The 22,014-nt window shown below is 45.1% G+C and overlaps 1 protein-coding gene across 2 annotated transcripts in view; it reads right to left on the bottom strand.

The window, feature by feature from the left end:
* Window positions 1-22,014, bottom strand: part of si:dkeyp-14d3.1 (transmembrane protein 132C) — a 188,917-nt gene that overhangs the window by 19,806 nt on the left and 147,097 nt on the right. For both annotated transcript variants that reach the window (XM_042222791.1, XM_005926936.2), the window contains 2 exons: window positions 12,727-12,870; window positions 4,616-4,824 (listed from right to left, as the gene is read on the bottom strand). In XM_042222791.1, the coding sequence (XP_042078725.1) occupies window positions 4,616-4,824; window positions 12,727-12,870 (353 nt within the window). The remainder of the gene's footprint in view (window positions 1-4,615; window positions 4,825-12,726; window positions 12,871-22,014) is intronic.

Genomic DNA, 22,014 nt, shown 5'->3' with positions numbered 1-22,014 from the left:
CCGTTCGCTCATGAGTGCTACAATGGGCCCACGGCGGAAAACTCACCTGTCATCCGGGCATTCATCGCACCGTCACCTTCATCAAGCGGTTCGCCTGGTGGCCTACACTGGCCAAGGACGTCCAAGAATTCATCGCCGCCTGTCCAACCTGTGCCTAGAATAAACCTGTCAACCAGCCCGCTGCTGGCCTACTTCATCCCTTACCTACGCCAAGCCGCCCCTGGTCCCACATTGCGGTTGACTTTGTCACTGGTCTTCCGCCGTCATCAGGTAACACAGTCATCCTCACCATTGTCGACCGTTTTTCTAAAGCTGCCCACTTTGTTGCTCTCCCCAAGCTCCCCACTGCCCTGGAGACCGCCCGGCTTCTGTCGACTCATGTATTTCACCTCCACGGGATCCCCGCTGAAGTGGTCTCGGACCGAGGCCCACAGTTCACGTCGTGTGTTTGGAGGGAGTTCTGCACCTCCTTAGGGGCCCAGGTCAGTCTCTCATCAGGTTTTCATCCACAGACCAATGGTCAAGCGGAACGGGCCAACCAAGAACTCAAAGCAGCTCTCCGTTGCTTGACGTCCACTAATCAGACCACTTGGAGCGAGCAACTGACGTGGGTGGAGTACGCTCACAATAGCCTTGCCTCGTCGGCTACAGGCGTCTCTCCATTCGAGGCCTCCCTGGGGTACCAGCCTCCCCTGTTCCCTGCAATAGAAGGTGAGCACTTTGTGCCCTCTGTTCAGCAGCACCTGCGGCGGTGTTGGCGCGCATGGCGGGCCACTAGAGCTGCCCTTCTTCGCGCGGCGGATCGGAACAAACGGCAGGCAGATCGCCACAGGACCCCGGCCCCGGCCTACTCACCTGGACAGAAGGTTTGGCTCTCGACCCGGTATGTGCCTCTCAGAACAGAATCGCAAAAGCTCTTCCCCACCTTCATCGGACCGTTTGACGTGGACTCCGTTGTTAACCCCGTTTCTGTGCGTCTCAAGCTTCCCAGGACCATGCGTATCCACAATGTGTTTCATGTTTCCCAACTCAAGCCCCACTGTTCCAGTCCTCTGTGCCCTCCTTCCGGACCCGCCCGGGTCATCGCTGGCCGTCCGGCTTTCTCCGTGACTTGGATTATGGACGTCAGGCGCCGGGGCCGTGGCCTGCAGTATCTTGTGGACTGGGAGGGCTATGGCATCGAGGAGCGTTCCTGGGTCCCGCGGGCGGCTCTGCTGGACCGGGCGATGGTTCAGCGGTTCCATGAGGCTCACCCTGGGAAGCCTGGGGGTCGCCAGGAGGCTCCCGTTGGCGGGGGGGTACTGTCACGACCTGCGGGGTCGGCAAGGCACTGATCAGCAATCTCTCTCCCCCTCCCCTGTTTTGCCGGGGCGGAACTCATGGCGGGTTCACGCCCTCGGTCCACGCCCTCCCGGATCATGCACACCTGGGCCTCATCAGACCAGCTGGTATATCAGAAGGAGGAGATCAGCTGTTCAACGCTGGATTGTTTGAAGACTCTGTCAGTACACGTCAGCCCTAGTTCCCACCTTCCGCTCAGAAAGTAACATTGTCTCTCTGTTCTAGATTCCCCGGACCCGTCCCCGTGTTTCCCCGTGTGGAGCGTGTAAGAGGTGGCTGGTCACTAGCGGAGAGAGGTTGGCGTGAGCGTGTGTGTGATCCCTTGTTTTCCCTGGAGCCCTGGAACCCTCCTCCACATCTTGTATATAGCACTGTCCTCGCACTGTCTGTAAATACACTTGGTGAAGACTTTGTGAATAAACCGTCTCTGTTAAAACACAACTCCGGAGTCCTGCGAGTGGATCCTCAGAGCAACCCGTGACAGTTTTGCTATTAAATGTCTGTGCTAATCACTGGTTTTGCATTATGAATAACACTTTTAAGCTTAATTACACTTGGCACCAGCTAAGTCTAATTAGGGGATCGATTTTGTAATCATGTCGTCAGCTTTGCATGAGTCTTAAAACTCCTGGGTGAGCAGAGTAGCTCAGCACTCAAACGATCGCCCCCCCCAGGTGGTCGGGGAGGATTCTGGGTAGACCTGGCACACCTGGTTTTGGATGCCTACTGCAGCACCAACCATTGGTGTCTCAGTGCTCAGTTAAGTGCAAACTGACAGGTATGAGTTTATAAGTCAGAGGTCACAGTTCTGTCCCCGAAAGATATGGTTTGCTTGCTCCAGATTGAGTATGAGTTGCTGCTTCAAGTGGAGAACAGCTTTAGCGTGTTCAGAGTGAGAGAAAAGTGGAGCGTGAGATACACTCAGAGTCATTCAGCATCTAGAGACGTACTGAACTGGTCCCTTGTACATTGTGAGGTTACACTACTCGTAACAATACTCTTGCGTTACTTCAGAAATGACTTGAAATGCACCGTCACATAATTGCCAGTTGACTATATAAACCTTAGGCTACTGTTCCACACACCATCACAAATCAGCAACACAAAGCAAAGATGGAAACCAGCTCAAAGAGACAAAGAGGTAGAAATGAAACTTGAAATACTACAAGCCTGACTCCTCATCCCTGCCTTTATTACCTGTTCAAGTCCAGGCCCATAGTAACAATCGCCATATTATTTTTCCAATGCAGTAATTGAAAGTTTCTCATCAATAACTGCATTTTTTGAATCATTTTGAGTGTAAACGCTTGAAATTCACAGCCAATGAATTGACAAATAGCTCTGATGTTCGAGAGCATGCGCTGACATAGACTGAACCGGCATGTAATTGTTACACCTAATAAATGTGATTATTAGTTAGGTGTAACACATTCAGGAGTAAACAAGCTGATGGTGAAGTCTGACCATTTTAGCCTCGGCATAAATCTTATATGCCAATACTTGTGCAACCATCTCAAAATCTAATCTAAGGTTAATCTAATAAACAAATCACACTCAGTGCTGAGAACAACCCGCTTCACAAAGCAATTTTTCTTTCTGCTCCGTTCGCTTTCAAGCCCAGCTCTGACTTCAGAGGAGGTGCTGCATATTAATGCGTGTGCCATGCTTATTTTTGTTGTGCCTGTGGATCATGTGCTGCGTTTGTGTTGGCATTCAACTACTACAGTGACACGATGAAGGTCGTTATAGCAGGAATGTTGTTTCTATATGAAAGAACACTGGTGGATATTTTTCGAATTTGAATGCTGCAGGCATGTCAGTACAGCTATTTGTTTTACAGCAGCAAGAAAACACTCGGTATGCACTCTATAGGATAACTGAGGGCCGCTTTTTCTTTTCTTTTTGAATATTAAATGATCACCTTGATTAAACAAGTAAAATCTCAACATACATATCCTGAGAGAAGCGGTAAAGGATGGTGGATGCTCGAGTGCTACGCCTACACTTAGGTTTGCTGTCTGCAAAGGCTTATCTTGTCTGTGCTTTGACAGGGCTTAGGGAGGGAAGAGGTGAGCCATACAGGCAGTGTCAGTCAAAACTGTGTGAGGAGTACATTTGCAGTTCTCCCACTAACAGGCCTAATGTGTCTTTATTTTATTTTTTATATTTCTGTCTCTCTCCTCCCAGCGTGGCCACAACTTGCCAGCTTTCCCGATAGAGGAATGGCATGCCGCTTGCTATTGTTGCTCGCTGGCTTACTTCTCCGTGTGGTTACGGACCGTGGACCAAAGCTTATTCTCATCAACAGGTATAGTGTTTCTTTGCAAGGTCACGCCTGTTATCCCCCGATAAACAAAGACGTGCCGAAGATGGGGAAAAACAAAGCTCCGGTGCTGGCGTCAACAGTGACAACATGGCTTGGCTGTCTCCGCTGATAAAGGCATAGCAGCACACAGCTGGAAAAGCAACAACCTGGACAAGCCACAGTATTAGTTGAATGCTGTCACTCAAAATAAGAGGGGAGCAGGGATAATTAGAGTAGCCACACTGGTGCGTGGGATGACTTAAAGTCTAACTTCAACGCTTTTCCTGAAGTAATTACCGTAGGTGGCTGATAACTGCTCCATCAATTGATGGATTTCAACAGTTGCAGAGTAACACTGCGCAGCAGCGTTAGCAGAGGTGCTGTGTAGTGATGAGGCCCCAGGGGAGAAGTCTGACCTCCAGACAGCTCTAATAATGTTCTTTCCAACTGACAGGCACAAGGCGCAATGGCAGGCCACCCTAAGCCAGTCGTAATGACAAGCTGTAATGCACAGGTCAGCCATTTTGTTATCAGCCAAGACCTGTCAGTAGGACTGAAGTCAGGAAGAGACAGGTGGAGTGGTGTTCGTCACATGTCACATCATTACCTTATCTTTGCCATTACTGAAATCAAATACATCACCGAGGAGAAAGGCTATTCTTGAACTTGTACTTTCTTGAAACTGGGGCTGCAAAAGTCAACAAATTACCAATTTATTTTTATTAAACTTAACAACTTGTACTAAAGTTTGTGATGTAACCTTGGTGTTCTTTCTTGGATAACTGTAAATTACGCCTGGAAATGGCTGCGCAGGAGCTGACACGAAAGTGAGAAAATGACTAAACGTTAATTATAAAGATCACGTTATATTCCATCCAATTAGTAAAACAAATGTCTCCCTGGAAAAATAAGAGAGCAGAACACACAGTCGCAAAGCCCCTTTAGCAACAGATGCACGCGCTGCAGTACCTCTGATTGGTGGCCATTATTGGCACCCTCCACCCTTTGATCTGGCTCAGCTCCGTGTCTGACACCTCAATCTGGAGGGGGAGACGGGGGATCCACACGTTGAGCTCCAGCTGAGCACTTAGGTATCCGTGGGTGAAGTTCACCATCATCTTCACCTTGCCCTTCATCTCCTTGCCGTTCACAAAAACGTAGTCACACCTGTCAGACACCTGCATGTGAGGAGGGGGGAGGATTAAAAAAGACAGCATTTAAGTTGAGCTCTTCTGACGGCTGCACTAGATGACTACACAGCAAATTACACAGTGCAATATACTGTACAGAGTACCATGTTGGGCCCGGCCCTGCGAGTTGATTATAAGGCTTTACACTTCTGAGCACTCCTCTGATATAGCATTCCTGTAACTACTTTGAACAAGATGAAAGGTCCTCGATCTGCTCGACTCTCAGGAGAAGAGGGGGGAGGACAGCAAGGACATCTTTGAACCTGAGGGAAAGCACAGCATGGTCTGCTGTTTTATTGTTGTTCAGCCTGCAGCTGAAAGAGGAACCAGCAGATGGACACTAGTAAGATGACAGCTGATAAAAATGACCAAAGTTGAAGCTAGTGGTTTTGTAAATTATGTCATAGAAAGAATTAGTGAGCCAGTTTTCTGCTTTAGAAACATGTAACCGTCGGAAGGTTATTCCTTGATTATTGATTATGAGGATTTACAGACACACACAATTACCTCTTTAAGTCTAAGCACTTAATAGGTAATTATTTAGTATATCTTGAATGTAGGAACACATTTTTTATTCCTCTGGGCGTTTTCTCAATCTTACATATTAATCTCATCTTGGAACAGACTGCCATGGCTGGTACCAGATGGAATTCGACGGTCTGGGAAAAAAATCTTTTTTTCCTTGCTTCTTCTTCTTCTTCCAAGTTATTTCTCTACAGTGAGATAAAACCATAAACAACCATTTATCATGAAGCTGTGGCAGGATATCCTCTGAGACCAAAGGAGGAAAAAAAATTGTGTGTGACAGAATGTGTTCTGTTCACTTCACCTTCAGCATGAAGCTAGCTGTGGAGTTTGTGCGGGACCGTGGAAAGTAAATGTGGCTGTTTTGTATAAATAAAAGCAGATATTTGGAGAGTTGCCGCATCGATTTTTAAAATTTTGTTTATTTCTTTTTTTCTGTCTGCACCACTGAGCTTGCAGGCTGAACTAGTGGCATTCCTCAAGATCTGGTATGTGGATTGCAAGAATAGCCCCACTTGGTGTACGCTTGATCAAAACAACAGAACATCAAAACAGCATCATGAGAGACCTTCCAGCTGATTTCTTTTGCTCCCATTCATCTTGACATATGGATATAAACACGCAGCTTCAAAGTCAGGAAAGAAGTGAAAGAACAATTTGATGCAATAACATGCACATGCAAAATCTGCTTTGAAATGAAATGCATAGTAGTGTTTTTGTGCAATAAAACACATACCTTCAACACTATTTCGGTACTTTGTTTTCTTATTCAGTTTTTGTATAAAACTATTTTGGACATATCTGTAGTCCACGTGTGCACATTTTGTTTCTTTTCTCTTTGCCTTCCCGAGTTTGACAGCAGGTCGGCAGTGGAGAGAGGTGATTCTTTCTTTCTTTTTGTCAACCAGACGACATGGTAGTGATTATGGTACAAGTTTATACTTTTTCACAAAGTTGCCCCATATCTGATCTGATCTGAATTAAGCTGCTTTTCTCTTTAAGGTTGTCTCCTTCTCCACTGGTAAACCGCTTATCCCTCTGACTGCTTGTACATTTGTGCAGAAAACTTCAGAGTCAAACTGACCAAACCTTCATATCAGGGACCAGAGGTGAGCCGGGTCTCCGGCTACAACAGCAGTCTTTAGTGGAAGACCTCGCAGTGACCAAGCCAAGAGGCGGCACATGCGGTGAGCATCATAAGCACTTATGATTGTTTTTATATTTATGAATTTTCAGAACAAATGGCCTGAACTGTGGAGCAGGGCATTGTGTACAAAATATTTTGGCTGTATGAACACAACTGTCACTTAGCACCTCTCTTTGTCCTACACCTCAAAATCACTTTTTGGATGCAGTGCATGAAATTCAGCATGCATCACAAACTCACACATTTGTAAGAGTAACAGCACTGGAAAGAGTCCAGAACTGCAAAAGGAGAGGATCTTGAAGGGGACAACATCAGCCAACATCAGCTAAATTAAAAAGTTTTTATCTTATTTTAAGTGTTTCTGAAGCACGTACTATGGAATTCACTGGTTGGAAGAATCAGGCTTTATGTTATGCTTGAATTTTACTCTAATTTACGCAGGAATGGAATCTAACTCACGGTGGCACGGTGGTTAGCACTGTTGCCGCACAGCAAGAAGGTCCTGAGTTCAATTCCACCATCAGGCCGGGGTCTTTCTGTGTGGAGTTTGCATGTTCTCCCCGTGTTTGCGTTGGTTCTCTCCGGGTACTCCGGCTTCCTCCCACCGTCCAAAGACATGCAGCTTGTGGGGATAGGTTAATTGGATAATCCAAATTGCCACTAGGTGTGAATGTGCGAGTGAGTGTGAGTGCGAATGGTTGTCTGTCCCTGTGTGTTAGCCCTGCGACAGACTGGCGACCTGTCCAGGGTGTACCCTGCCTCTCGCCCTATGACAGCTGGGATAGGCCCCCCGCGACCCTGAACAGGATAAGCGGAAGCGAATGGATGGATGGAATCTAACTAGCCAAATCATTGGGAACTTCAGTAGCACTTTAGAATACAGCCATACTTGCCAACCTTGAGACCTTCAAAAGGGCTGTTGGGGGGTTGATAAATAAATTTTACAGTGTTTATTTATTGGATAAAATAAGTTAAATATCACTGTTATTATTGGCTGGCCAGAAACAGCTGGGTGTCCAAATTCAGAGGCTGCTTCCACCTGAGGACCCGGCCTTCGCGGTCTAAAGAAAGCCGGGTAGTACGTCACGAGCTCTCTCGGTGGAGTGAAACTCTGCCGTCTGCTCCTTGCTATCTAAAATATAACCGGGCGCTGGCGTAAATTCTTGACCGTCTCACACTTCTGTTTAATCAGTTTTCTGTTTGACTTTTATTCAGCTGTGTGAAAACCCCGGAGGAACCCACCCGAGGGATTAATAAAGTTAAAATTAACCTAATCTAATAACTTTAATCTCAGCCAAACCATTTTACTCACAAACAAATAAAACACTGAAAAAGCCAAACAATAACATTTTTAAGTTATCAAAGTGACTTATATATCATGTTTAACCCGAGTAGTGAAAGACTGCGGGGGTTTGAAAACGATGTGTCGGGTGTTTGGTGTTCTCGCCAGCTCAGATATTTTTGAAGTTTACACAGCTACATTCTCGTCTGAAAATATGTTAAAAGTTTATTTTGCGACCCAGAAAGAGAAATAAGAGTAATATTAAACTAAGTAGCTGCCGTCATTGTTGGAAACTGGAATTGGCTGGGCCGCACTATGAATTCTGCGATATGGTTTTTCAATTTTGTTGTCCGGGTGGAAAATCGGGAGAAATTCAGGAGAATGATGGCTCCGGGAGATTTTCGGGATGGGCACTGAAATTCAGGACTCTCCCGGAAAAATCGGGAGGGAGGGTTGGCATGTATGAATACGGCCTGTCACTAAGGGTGTAATTCTGCTAGAATTAAAAGGAATTTCAGTGTAATTTATCTGGCATTACAATGTAGTTACACTTACTTACAAACATCTACTAATAGATACACTTGAGTAAAATACAGAAGAAGAAATAATTATACTGTAAGTAACTTTAAGTAATGCACATTTATAGGTATTTTACAGAAAAGGAGGGACAAGTGATAAACAATAGTAATTTTAACAATTTTGGTGCAGATCCTCAAACATTGTGAACAGTTTCTGATTGTAACTGAACTGATTGCACACTACTTAAAATTACTCATGGTATAATTATTTGTTTTTTTCTTTGTACAAACTTGAATTGCTACCCCCTATTTATAACATTTGTTATTACACCAGCCATTCTTAAACTGTTAAAAAGTCTCCTGCACAGCAGCGAGCTATCAACAGCAGTGGACTCTATGACCAGAGACCAAAAAGTTCTGAAAGCCCCTGTGAGAAAGATGAAACGCACGCTGTAGGGCATCCTTCAAGGCTACATCTAACCATCAGAGAACTTCTGTTAAGAACTGCACAGGCCTTGCATTTTCAAGTGGACACATGAAGGATGAGTGGATATTTCCTTTGTGTTATTATGCCAAATACGGAGAACGTACAAAGTGGTATCTTGTATTACAGTGCAATGAAACACAGACCGACGGCTTAAAGAAGCTTTTAAACGTCTGTACGAGTGCGGTGTCCTTCCCCTGGTTACAGTCAGTCATGGAGCAGATAGGACTCAGCGCTCCCGATGCGGGAGTGTGTTTGAACAGATAAAGATGTCAGAGGAGTCCCTGCTCTTTATCAGCTCTCATTGTTAGCCTCTTTTTCTCTCACCACACTCAGTCTGCTGAGACTGAAGTGCTTTGACAGTCTCTTCATCTCTGACTCTACTTAGTTGGTGTGAAGCAACTTAGCTGCATGAGCAGCGAATTGCAGGCTATGCGATGCCTGACCGAAAAACGTGCAGGGCTCACTCACCATATCTAGTAGCTAAATGAAAAAACTACAAAAAAAAGCCTACAAAATTTAAATTAATAAAAAAATTGTAAACATCTGGTATTTATTAATGTACAGCTCTGCTACGGTATTCTTAATGACAAGGAAATTACTGTAACTGCCTGCTAGGAATTTGATCAACACCCCACTAATCTAGGGAGAAACAATTACGGAAAACATGGCAGCTGACATCGTGCTGTCCCGACCAATTACACAGGCGTGCTTATACCGCCCTGCTGTGCGCTCTGATTGGCCAGAATAGACTTAAATCAATATTGCGACATAAGGGGACACTGCCACTTAATCAGCAGGCCCTTTAACCCCTCCTCCACCCTCACCACTGGGTATGTGTCGCGCCACGCCGAGGGTGGAACTGCCTCTGCGAGTTACACGCTCTCCGTCATTCTTCTTTACAAAGTATCGTAAACGTCCAGGAGGATCCACCGCCACATTAATCAGGCGCATTAGGCAGCTAACGGGAGAATACTTACAGAGGACATTAAGGCTGTCTCTGGATCTAGCCCAGGAAATTAACTACTCACCAGACAGTCACAATCCAAGGCAGATATGAGCGATGGGAGTAGGGAGTATGAAGGTAGGATGAGTCTGTCTCTGGCTTGTACACAGAGCCGGTTTGACAGAAGCAATTAAGCTGCTCAGACATCTCTGCATAAGATTCAGCGCTCACTTCAGTGCAAGGAAAAGGTTTGCACATAGCAAGGTTTCTAATGATTATGCTGCGCGACGATAGCAGGAGTTGCAGGAGCTCGCTCATAACACGACCTTCATGGCTAATGTGAAGATGGAAGATTATCCCTGCAATTTCATGAATGTGTGTGTTGCTGTTGTTATTTCAATGATTCTTTTATTTGTGCGAGCTGCTGAAATACCGCACATCTTTTCTGACTAGAATTCACAGTTCAGTTCTGAAACAAGAAATTGTTTAATGCTGAGCGTGAAGACAGAGCTCCAAGTTATTAATGCTGCAAATGTTATGAATGAATTGTTATTTTGCAGTATCAGTACTTTCTTCACACAGAGGCAAGTTCTATACACTTAAAAGGCTTTTGTCAAAGTTGCCCAGGAGGAGAAAAATTAAATCTGTTACATGGATATGGATTTATGAAGCAAACCATGGGTAACCACAGCCAGTGGAGGCAACCTGAAGAAAGAATAACTTGTTAATCAACATTACAGCAAAAGCTATCACTCCTATGGCTTTGGTTGGACTGTGCTAAGGAGGCACCTGGAAAACAAAAATATAAAAGAAACGTGGCTTTCTTTGGAACAGTGCTGGATCTGAGCCAGAGGTAACACTTATTTTGGATTGTGTGAACATGTATAAGGTGATGTAGGCAAGCTAAGTGAAAAAAAAAGAGGACAATGACACAAATGAGATATCAAAATTGCCTCAATCTGACAACACAGCCAATAGAAGAGCTTGAAAAAACATTTCCATAGATTCACACACAGTAAATGCAGCTCATATGGTGAGCTTTGCATGAGCCTTACACGTAGCTGTCAACATGATAACCCAGAATAAGCACAGACATAGCCTTATTTCTTCCTACACAGAACAAATTTGTGTAAACTGCACAAATTCCCAAAGAGCTTTAAAGAAAAATCATGTAACCTGGTATTTCTGTAATTTAGGAGGCTGGAGTAAGTGGAAGCACCATTTCATGTGATGTGATTCACTGTTCTATGTTAAAGTCACTCTGTGTTTATTTAATCCTAATCGTCCAGGTCACAATCTGTCACCTTTATGTATACGATCACAGGCTATGATTATCAAAAAAAACCTTCCTGAGTGAGCAACAGTAAGTATGCTGCAGGTGGGGCTTTTTGTTTTTAAAGCAGAAGCATCCTTCTTCACTTAATCGTCCTCCAGAACACACTTACGACAATTTAAGGTGATCAATTATGGTAAATGTTCTCGTCTACTATAGCTTTTAATTTTTGTTAACCTTCAAGGTGAATCGTGACAGCATTTAACAGGAAATATGACCCAGCAATGTGGTGGTTGTTTTGATATAAACTAACATCACAGCCATTTGGAAATGGAAACAGACCACAGGCATTTTCATTGTGGGGCTTTTTGGATAGAGCCAGTAGAGGCAGAAAAAATAGTGGGACAATTAAAGGAGAGATGACATGCAGCAAAGAGCCTCTGGCAGAATCTAACCAAGACACTGCAGGAAGGGCCAAACCTTCTGTCCACGGGCCTGCACACTCATCCAAATGAGCCGTGGGGGTGCTGACTGATGTGACTGTTTCTTCTTTGGGTTTGCATTGAGTCTCTTGGATCCCGTCTCAGTGTGACTTCCTTTGTTTGCATAGCAAAGCCACTTTTACACTTTTTTGTTTTTTGGTTTCATGCTGCAGGTTTAAAAGGGACCGTATAAAGAAAAAGTTGTCAGTTGTCACTGCATATCAAACATGCTCTTTCATGTTGTTTTCCAGTGTTTGTTTTCATTTTCTTCAGGGTGCATGTGTGCTAAATGTACTAAACATCATTTCAACACTTTCTATAAAAAATGCACTACCTACCTAATCTTTAATATAATTACATGGGCTCATATGTGGGTTAATTATAATGGCAATTTGAGTTTTCATTGCAAATTGCATTTGATTAACTTAAATGGACTACAGACATTTTAGATTACATGTTGTTCACATTTAACAGATTTACTATTAAGCATTTAAACATATTTTGCAGGTATATCCACACATAAAGGTTATATTATAGATAACTAAAATAAAATAAAATTTGAAAACCAAAATCTTGTTAACTAATATAAAAATAAAAACTAGTCTTAAAAGCAAAGAACTACAAAAAATGATGTTGTTAAGTTGAAAACCTAACAAAAATAAAATAAAAATAAAATATGCCCAAATTGTTTAGCTTGCCTAATGAGACTTTGATGGATGTCTACAAGACCGGGAGTCAACTGCTTTCAACAAGTTCTGTGTTTTTATTGTTATACCTGTATAGAGTTTCCTAAATCTTGACATATGCCTTTCATACAATAATAATTAAAATAGTAAAATTAACACAGAAAATAATGAAAACTAAAGAAAACTACACTTTTTCAAACAATAAAAATCAAACTGAATCAATAAAACCCACTCTGGAAACTAAATAAAACCAAACTGAACTAAAACCGAAGAGTAGACACATACACAACATTACTTAAGAATGCAAACCCTTTACATACTAGTACTGCGCCTGTCTATATATCTGAAGTCATATTTGCACAGGGCATCACCTTGGTACTGCACTGCGCTGTAGCAGCTCATGTAAAAATAAATAAATAAAATGTCACTCTTTGAAAAACACCAACAGAAACTAATCTGAAGCCTGCGATGGCATGGTGTTTATGCGAGAGCAGAGATTGCGGGAGTCTTTTACCCCCCCCTCTTTTCAGAAGTTGATCTTACTGACCTTGACCACGTCTTCGTCTGTTGAGCGACATGTCGCTGCTTCAGAGACGTCAGTAACAGAGGCGTCAGTTCCAACAGTCACCACCTTTACAGGAACAGCCACCGTCTTTCCAGTCAATACAGCGGTGTTCAGAATCTCAGAGTCCTGAAGATATAAAAAGAAGACAGAGATCAAAGCAAAGAGACAGTTAGAAAGTAACAGCTTAGAAATGAAAGTTAATCATTTGTGGATAAACCTTCAGACTAATAACTGATGGATATCTTATCTTATCCTTTATCTTTCCCTTACCTTACCTACAATGTTTTTCATAAAAGTCAAACTTAACCTGCCAACACTAGTCAGTTCCATTATGTATAAATTGGCACTTGCTGCCCAATCACACTTAACTAGGCTCTGTGAAAGAAACAGAAGAACCAAATGCTCCAATTTGCCCCTGGACTGCAGTAGAGATCGTTCCAGTAAATGACATCAGTGATCAGACAGCCCCGGTCCTTTAAGTCCACTGGCACAGCTTCATTACTCTGAACAGAAATCTTAACCTTTCATTACAGACACACACACACGCACGCACGCACACACGCACGCACGCACGCACACACGCACGCACGCAGTCACACATACACACACCAGCATTGTCACAGAAGATAATCGGAACCAATTAAGATAAGTCTGAGTTAACTTTTTTCTCTCTGAAGTCACCAAAGCACATTGGATTGTCTCTTCTGCCTATTCAGCCCACAGAAATTGCACTTCAATTACACAAACTGCTACAGAACCCTGAGCGCCACAGTAAATAGTCGCTACTAAGGTCAAAGTGTACTTTTCAATAGTTACAGTGTAGAGCACGCATATATTGCGCCTGGTGAACTTAAGGGACTTCAGCTAATTGTAAAGCATGACAAAAGTCTCTATTTTCAAGATGTTTTCATTCTGCTAAAGAGACAGTCTCACAAAAGCTCAGATTTCCTTGATTTCAATAGGCGAGAACCCGAAGGCATTTTTTTCTGTCCCCACTGTATTGAAGCTTTGCCAGCACTGAAGATGTGTTCCTACTATTTTTCCCCCCCTTTTAACAGAGAAATCTTCCTCTTGAGTGATGCCTGTTGAATTAAACGTCTCATTTGTTTAGTGTTTTATTGCTAAACCTGACAGGCACAGACAGGACCAATCTACAGTGGCTGACTTCCTGTCCATATTCATATATATCCCACAGTCACCGGGGAAGTACACAAGAGCCGTGCACTCGCTTTCCAAAGACTTGTTTGTGAGCTTTCCAATGGAGCTCATTCAAAGAGAAAGAAAAAAAAAGAAAAGGAGGATTAAGTTTGATTGAAAGAAAGCTCGTCGTTTGTAAGGCTGGTCATTTGTAGCATCATTCAGCTTTGGAGTGAAATGATTATTAGCTGAGCCAAGAGATACCGATGAATCACAAAAAAACCCACTTAATCTTCAAATGGCGTTTCATTACAATTTTATAGACTGTGACAGTGTTATATAGCAATATAAACCCTTCTCTTGCTGTGCCACTGAGTTTGATTCAATTCGTCTTAAAACCGAGGAATGCTGTAAATTAATTCCACGTCTGCTGGGATTCCTCCATTTTCAGAGGGTCATCTATAATATATGATAGGGTAAATGGTGGGGACCTGGTGAAAGCTGGCGCTAATGTTAGATTACAGCAGCTGGATATGACCCAGCGGGCCGAGAGCTGTAGAGAGCGAAGCCTGGCAGTAATAAGCCACAGTGGGATCGCACGGTGATGCATCAGCGGTCCGCACGCTCGGACATAGACAGCGAAATTAAACACATAATAGAGACCAGTGGCGAACATCAGCAGGTTAAAAAAGTGTGAATGAAGAGACAATGAAATATGGGCCTGCGAAACTAAAAGAAATGCACGTGTTCTTACTATAGATCAGGCTGGACTTTGAGATGCAAGCTTTATTTTGATAGTTCTGAATGTGCCATTTATAATACCAGTGCTACTTTTAGCATGTAAAGATTTTTCTGAAGGCCTCCTCTGCGTCGTATCAGAAACAGCGGGAGAAAACAGCAGCCTTTGATAGGACCAAATACGTATTGCATTTAATGTGAAATTGGCTGAAAAGGAGATAAGACACGCTATAAAATAATTGGTTTCTGTGTCGTGTCACGAAGCGAGCTTCCTTTGTACTGAATGCAGCAGATTACAACTCTAACAAATTAACACATCACGTCAAAATGCAGTATTGCCACTATGTTATCTTTTAAATTATTTATGATTTATGATCTGTTGTTACAAGAATAACAAGGCCTAAGATGAGCGGTGACAAACAATGTTTTCATCGGGAGAAATGACGAGAACGATATGCGACATACAGTAACTGCGAACGTCGGCAGCATGGCTACTGACTTATGAGCAAAACGTACAGTTAAGGATATTCTGTGTTTATATGTCATGTGTCAATGTCGCCTTTAAATGGGGAGTAGGGATTATCTTTATCAGATAATATTATTTCTTTAGGAGGCCTTGCAGGGAGGAAAAAAAGATACTAGGCTTTCTTATAAAGACCCTTAACAAAACAGATCCTCATGATGACAGCCAGGCAAAGATGCTATAGCTTAGTCACACCTGAAACACCATCTCCAGTGAGCATTGATTTAGAACAGTGATGTGCAGCATGCATCTGAAAATGACACACACATTTAATAAAAACGGAGTACTTTTTATTCCTTCATGCGAAGCAGCAATAAAAATGAGAACTGGCCCGAAACTGTATTGTACCAATCAAGATGTTCTCAGGTTTGAACGGTGGTGTCCCTCACCTGTGCATGCATTATATAGATTTTTAGCCGATACCTTTAGAGACACCTCTAAGTATGTGGATTGAATGTTAGTTTGCATCTCACCTGTTGACGCCGGTGTTTGTGCTTTACTTACGAGCCGGTCTGGCCCCTCAAGTCTAATACATGGGATTCTTTTTGTCCAATAAGGTGCAGGAGAACTGCCTGTCTGCTTTATCAAGGATCTCTCTGTTAGCATTCAGCACGCTGCTGAGGCTGGTAATGTGCTCTGGGCCGTAATTTCTGCCCGTGTCTCACTTGGATCTGAAAATAAGTGAGATTTATGGTGTCAGCCTGAGTGACACAGGCAGCATGAGAAGCAGCAAAGCCTGTCCCGTCCCGCTGTTGCGATTAACTTCTGCTTCAGCCCGGCGTTAACACATCCATATTCTGACCCCGCCATCGGCGCTGCAGCTACAAATGAACAGGTCAAACACATTGTCGAGTTGAGGATTTTAGGGCCTGCATTATTCATAGCGCGGCAGACAGAGGAGAGTGTGGTAAATACAGTGTAAATGCTTAGCGTGTGCACCTGTTTGTGTCAACCCCCACGTCAATGTGGCTGTCCTGAAGCCAGCAGGATGCCAAGATAAAACAAAAACGTAAAAAAAGAGAAAGAAAAAGACATCAGCGTTGAAAAATTCTACGAGTGTTTTGGTTTGACTGACGACTCATCATTGGATGTGAGCCTCTTTATGATCTTTCATGTCATTTCAAGAGCAGGTGCATTAAGACAGCCGTGATGCCTGCCAATAGTCAGCTTAACTACAATGAATGAAATATTCATAGTTGTGATAAACATTTTCATCCCTTGGTGATAAAGTATATGTACGTGTGAAGAAACTGAAATGGGACAACAGGAACGGCGAATATGCTGTAGACATTAAACGCCACTCAGACAGTGTCCTGGAGCTATTAAGCAGACTAAAAGAGACATGTCCTTTCATCAGCGTTCTCTCTCCACATTGTGCAATGCTCAATGTGGCACTTCCTCCCCTCGATTCTAGTGGGCGTTTAATTGGCTAGAAGAGAGAAACATGGAGGAGAGTGGGAATAAAGGCCTTGGTAGCGCCATGCAGAGCGATACATCACTGCATGACAGCGCATTGAAGTGGTGGGATGATTGTGAAGCCAACACAGTGCCTTTTAATGAGGGTCTCTCTCTCTCTCTTTCTTTCTCCCTTGCGTCGTTCTCTTTTCATCCCACTTTTACTTCTCCAAGTAAGAACAGGTTACTCTCCTGCCTTCATTTCCCCCTCTTCCTTGTCTCCTCCCAGCTGATGGGATAAAGGTGGCTGCGGTACGTGGCCCATCTCCGCTTGGCAGTCAACCCTCACTGCCTCCTAAAAGACATCTAACCGCCTTTCAGTAGCAGTGCCCTGTCTGGGGTACATGCCGGTCAGAGATCTGATCTGCTCATTACTGTGGGCTGTGGCTGGCAGAGAGAAGATTAACTTGATGGCTGCTTTGATACTTGATCTGTTCAGCTTAAAAGGAGATGTAATGAGGACATGGACATGGATGAACTGGCACCTCAGAATAAAATGTATTGTTAAGGGGGCCACTTTTGTAGATACCTCAGTCAATAATTAAGAGACATCAAAGAAAGGGTACCTTTTTTCCCTATTAAAGTACAGAATAAAAATAAGCCATGAAAGGTGTCAATGCGTGAAAGAGTGTATATTGGGTTTTGTGCCGTTTTTTTCCCCTTTAAAATGCACCGTCACTGCCTCGGTAGGAAAAGAGGCAACTGATTAGCATCAGCTGTTTCATATGTACTTCATAATCACTGTGAACATCCATAATTAGTCAGCTGTTTCTCTAGCAGCTGCCTAGTAATATTCAAACACGTGTACAATATAGAAATTACGGTCCAGTGTTTTTAAGCTTTTAAACTGTTTTCACACATGAACTCTGAACTACGTCGGCAGAATCGAGTCAGGACACTCTGCTGTTGCTCTCTGCACAATGTAGCACACAACAGTACATTCTCACTAGTGGAAATACAATACTCCATAGGCTTACCGTGGCTATTCTAACATAGATACAGCTGAAAACTGGTACCTAGTAGGGTGTCTGAATGCATTTTTGCATTTTCATATGCAGCTTTGGTAAGGTAACAGCTTTATTCTGCTTATATACAGTACATCCATTCCATGTCTACCCCCTTCACAACATCATGGGAGAACTAAGATGTGCTGTATGCAGTGATTACAGCAAAAGTTTACCATTTATCAAATACCACAATGAAAACAAGTTACATGCATGTTGGTTTAATCATTTAAAAACTGAAAATCAGGAAAATAAGAACTTAAGTTCTGGTCTGTTGTGGCCATTTTCGAAAAATAAATAAATAATGCTACTTGTTTCCTGGGTGAGGGACCAGACAAAGAGCGATTCAGAAGACCCTTATGAAAAGAACATCGAGGGAACAGTTTACCCTGCCCGGGATAGGGTTACCGGGGCCCCGCCCTGGAGCCAGGCCCGGGGAGGGTGCCCGAGGGCGAGCGTCTGGTGGCCGGGCCTTAGTCCATGGGGCCCGGCCGGGCACAGCCCGAAGAGGAGACATGGGCCCATCCTCCCGCAGGCCCACCACCCGCAGGAGGCGCCATAGGGGTCGGAGTGCTGGAAGGTGCTCCACCTGGAGACTCTGTTGTCCTGCTGGGAGACTTCAATGCTCACGTGGGTAACGACAGCGAGACCTGGAGGGGCGTGATTGGGAGGAACGGCCTCCCTGATCTGAACCCGAGCGGTGCTCTGTTATTGGACTTCTGTGCTAATCACAGTTTGGCCATAACGAACACCCTGTTCGAACATAAGAGTGTCCATAAGTGCACGTGGCACCAGGACGCTCTAGGCCGTAGGTCGATGATCGATTTTGTAATCGTATCAGCAGACCTGCGACCATATGTTCTGGACACTCGGGTAAAGAGAGGGGCTGAGCTGTCAACTGATCACCACCTGGTGGTGAGTTGGATCAGGTGGCGGGGGAGGACGCTGGACAGACCTGGTGCACCTAAACGCGTAGTGAGGGTGTGCTGGGAACGTCTAGCAGAGGCCCCAGTCTGCGAGATCTTCAACGCACACCTCCGGCAGAGCTTCAACAGCATTCCGAGGGAGACTGGGGACATTGAGTCCGAATGGACCATGTTCAGCGTCTCCATTGCCGAAGCTGCTGCATTGAGCTGCGGCCGCAAGGTGGTTGGTGCCTGCCGTGGTGGTAATCCCCGAACCAAATGGTGGACACCAGAGGTGAAGGGAGCCACCAGGCTGAAGAAGGAGTCCTATCGGGCTTGGTTAGCCTGTGGGACTCCGGAGGCAGCCGACAGGTATCGACAGGCCAAGCGGAATGCGGCTCGGGCAGTGGCTGAAGCAAAAACTCGGGTGTGGGAGGAGTTCGGAGAGGCCATGGAAAAAGACTTTCGGACTGCCTCGAAGAGATTCTGGCAAACCGTCAGGCGTCTCAGGAGGGGAAAGCGGTGCTCTACCTGCACTGTGTATAGTGCTGGCGGAGCGCTGCTGACGTCGACTGAGAAAATTGTCAGGCGGTGGAAGGAATACTTCGAGGACCTCCTTAATCCCACTGACACGTCTTCCGAGGAGGAAGCAGAGTCTGGGGATGAGGGGAATGACCCGCCAATTTCCGGGGGCGAGGTCACTGAGGCAGTTAAACAACTCCTTGGTGGCAGAGCCCCTGGTGTTGATGAGGTCCGCCCCGAGTTCCTGAAGGCTCTGGACGTTGTAGGGCTGTCCTGGTTGACACGCCTCTGCAATGTTGCGTGGAGATCAGGGGCAGTACCCGTGGACTGGCAGACCGGGGTGGTGGTCCCCATCTTTAAGAAGGGGGACCGGAGGGTGTGTTCCAACTACAGGGGGATCACACTCCTCAGCCTCCCTGGGAAAGTCTATGCCAGGGTGCTGGAAAGGAGAGTTCGTCCGCTAGTCGAACCTCGGATACAGGAGGAACAATGCGGTTTTCGTCCTGGTCGCGGAACACTGGACCAGCTCTTTATCCTCTCGAGGATACTTGAGGGTGCATGGGAGTTTGCCCAACCAGTCTACATGTGTTTTGTGGACGAGTACAACCGTTGCAAGAGCTTGGTTCGCATTGCCGGCAATAAGTCGGACTCGTTCCCGGTGGGTGATGGGCTCCGCCAGGGCTGCCCTTTGTCTCCGGTTCTGTTCATAATTTTTATGGACAGGATTTCTAGGCGCAGCCAAGTGGCGGAGGGCTTTTGCTTTGGTGGCCTCAGAATCTCATCTCTGATTTTTGCAGATGATGTGGTTCTGTTGGCTTCATCGGGTGAGGGCCTCCAGCTCGCACTGGAACGGTTCGCAGCCGAGTGTGAAGCAGCGGGAATGAGGATCAGCACCTCCAAATCTGAGGCCATGGTTCTCAGCCGGAAAAGGGTGGAGTGCCCACTCCGGGTCGGGGATGAGTTCCTGCCCCAAGTGGAGGAGTTCAAGTATCTCGGGGTCTTGTTCGCGAGTGATGGGAGAAGGGAGCCGGAGATCGACAGACGGATTGGGGCTGCAGCTGCAGTAATGCGGACGCTGCACCGGTCACGTCGTGGTGAAGAGGGAGCTGAGTGTAAAAGCGAAGCTCTCAATTTACCGGTCGATCTACGTCCCTACCCTCACCTATGGCCACGAACTGTGGGTAGTGACCGAAAGAACGAGATCGCGGATACAAGCGGCAGAAATGAGCTTCCTCCGAAGGGTGGCTGGCCTCTCCCTTAGAGATAGGGTGAGAAGTTCGGCCATCCGGGAGGGGCTCAGAGTAGAGCAGCTGCTGCTCCACATCGAAAGGAGCCAGCTGAGGTGGTTCGGGCATCTGACAAGGATGCCCCCTGGGCGCCTCCTGGGTGAGGTGTTCCAGGCATGTCCCACCGGGAGGAGGCCCCGGGGCAGACCCAGGACACGCTGGAGAGATTATATCTCTCGGCTGGCCTGGGAACGCCTTGGTGTTCCCCCGGATAAGCTGGAGGAGGTGGCTGGGGAGAGGGAGGTCTGGGCCTGTTTGCTTAGGCTGCTGCCCTTGCGACCCAGCCTCGGAGAAAGCGGATGAAGATGGATGGATGGATGGATGGATGGATACTTGTTTCCCACTATTACACTTTTTATACTGAGCTGAGCCTTTAATGGCTGCAGTTTCTTATGTTTCATATGCACTGTCAAAAAAAATAAACTGATTGTGACGATTGGCTATACAGCGAATGAAGCCATTTCAAGTTATTCAAATATTCATTATTTGGTGAATACTTTAGCTGAATCCTTGTTGCTGCTTCGACTCTTTGAAGTCCCTCTGAGCCTCTTCCGTCTAAATCTAACTATATAACCATTTAGATAGTCGGGTCCTTGACTGAGGTGCCTCTTAGTGAAGTAAAAGAATAAATCATCTTCCTTCTGTTCTTTATTGTCTTCTTGCCCTCACACCCTTCAAAAGAAGGGCAACCAGTGATGTATGAAGAACTCCTCTCGTTTAATCTGCTTGCACAGTTATGCAAGAGGATTCGCACAACCATTTATGGACAGTATTGATCTTTTAGTCACGCTGACTTGCTCTCAAATGTAAATTATTTATCAGTGCACATAAGTTATGGGTAAACTCTGACTATGTGGAAGTGTCACAACGACATGCTGTAGACAGGCCAAATCTCTCCACAGGTAATTGCTTTATTTGTGCCTCATTCCTTAGCCTGTGTGGATTATTATTATTATTGTGGGCTCTGGTTAATGTCGTAAGATCTAAAAAAGTTTGGAAAAAAAAAATTACACAAATGCATTGCAAAGGGAGACATATTTAGTTTAATATGACATAGTGAACGGGCATTCAATTATAAAACCCTGCTGCATCTATTCATCTTCAGGCAATCTGTAAACCTGCCTGTCCATGAAAATACATTAACAGACTTATTAGTGTCTGTGCTTGCAAAATTAAATATATGTGGATAATTGAGGACTGCTCCTAAAAGGACAAGAGCCATCCTCAAGAGCCCGTTGGCCCCGAATTGCCACCCTTGCTGAGAAAGGGAGCTTGTGAATAAAACATGGCTGCCTGCGGAAGCTCTGCATTTTAAGTTTATGGGACGAATCCTCTTGCAGTTCTCATGAATACTATACCTATAATACATCTAGATCAGTGGGTCAGAAGGGAGGCGAAGACGTCCCTGGCGAATTTCCATAACAGTCAGAACCCAGAATCAAGGTCAGCCACCATGGACACAATCAGCTCTGAGCTCGCCTAGAGATGAGCGCGAAAGCTGCGGGGGCTCAGGGGAGGTAGCTGGTCGGTTCTTTGAGTGATGCTGACTCCTGTACACCTCGTGCGTGCCCCTGCTGTTCGCCCATTGTGTAAGAGCCCAGAGGCCAGAAGGCAGGGAAACAACCCCGCCTGTGCCAGTCTGCTCAATTTCAGCCCGATATCTATCACACACAGCCGATCGATGAAGAGTTCTTCAGCAA

The sequence above is a fragment of the Haplochromis burtoni genome, unplaced genomic scaffold (assembly GCF_018398535.1).
Source record: "Haplochromis burtoni strain Fernald_Lab_line unplaced genomic scaffold, NCSU_Asbu1 Contig_95, whole genome shotgun sequence".
NCBI classification, from domain to species: domain Eukaryota; kingdom Metazoa; phylum Chordata; class Actinopteri; order Cichliformes; family Cichlidae; genus Haplochromis; species Haplochromis burtoni.
Note: the sequence above shows the minus strand (reverse complement) of the source record. Positions and strands in the feature narration are given on the sequence as shown.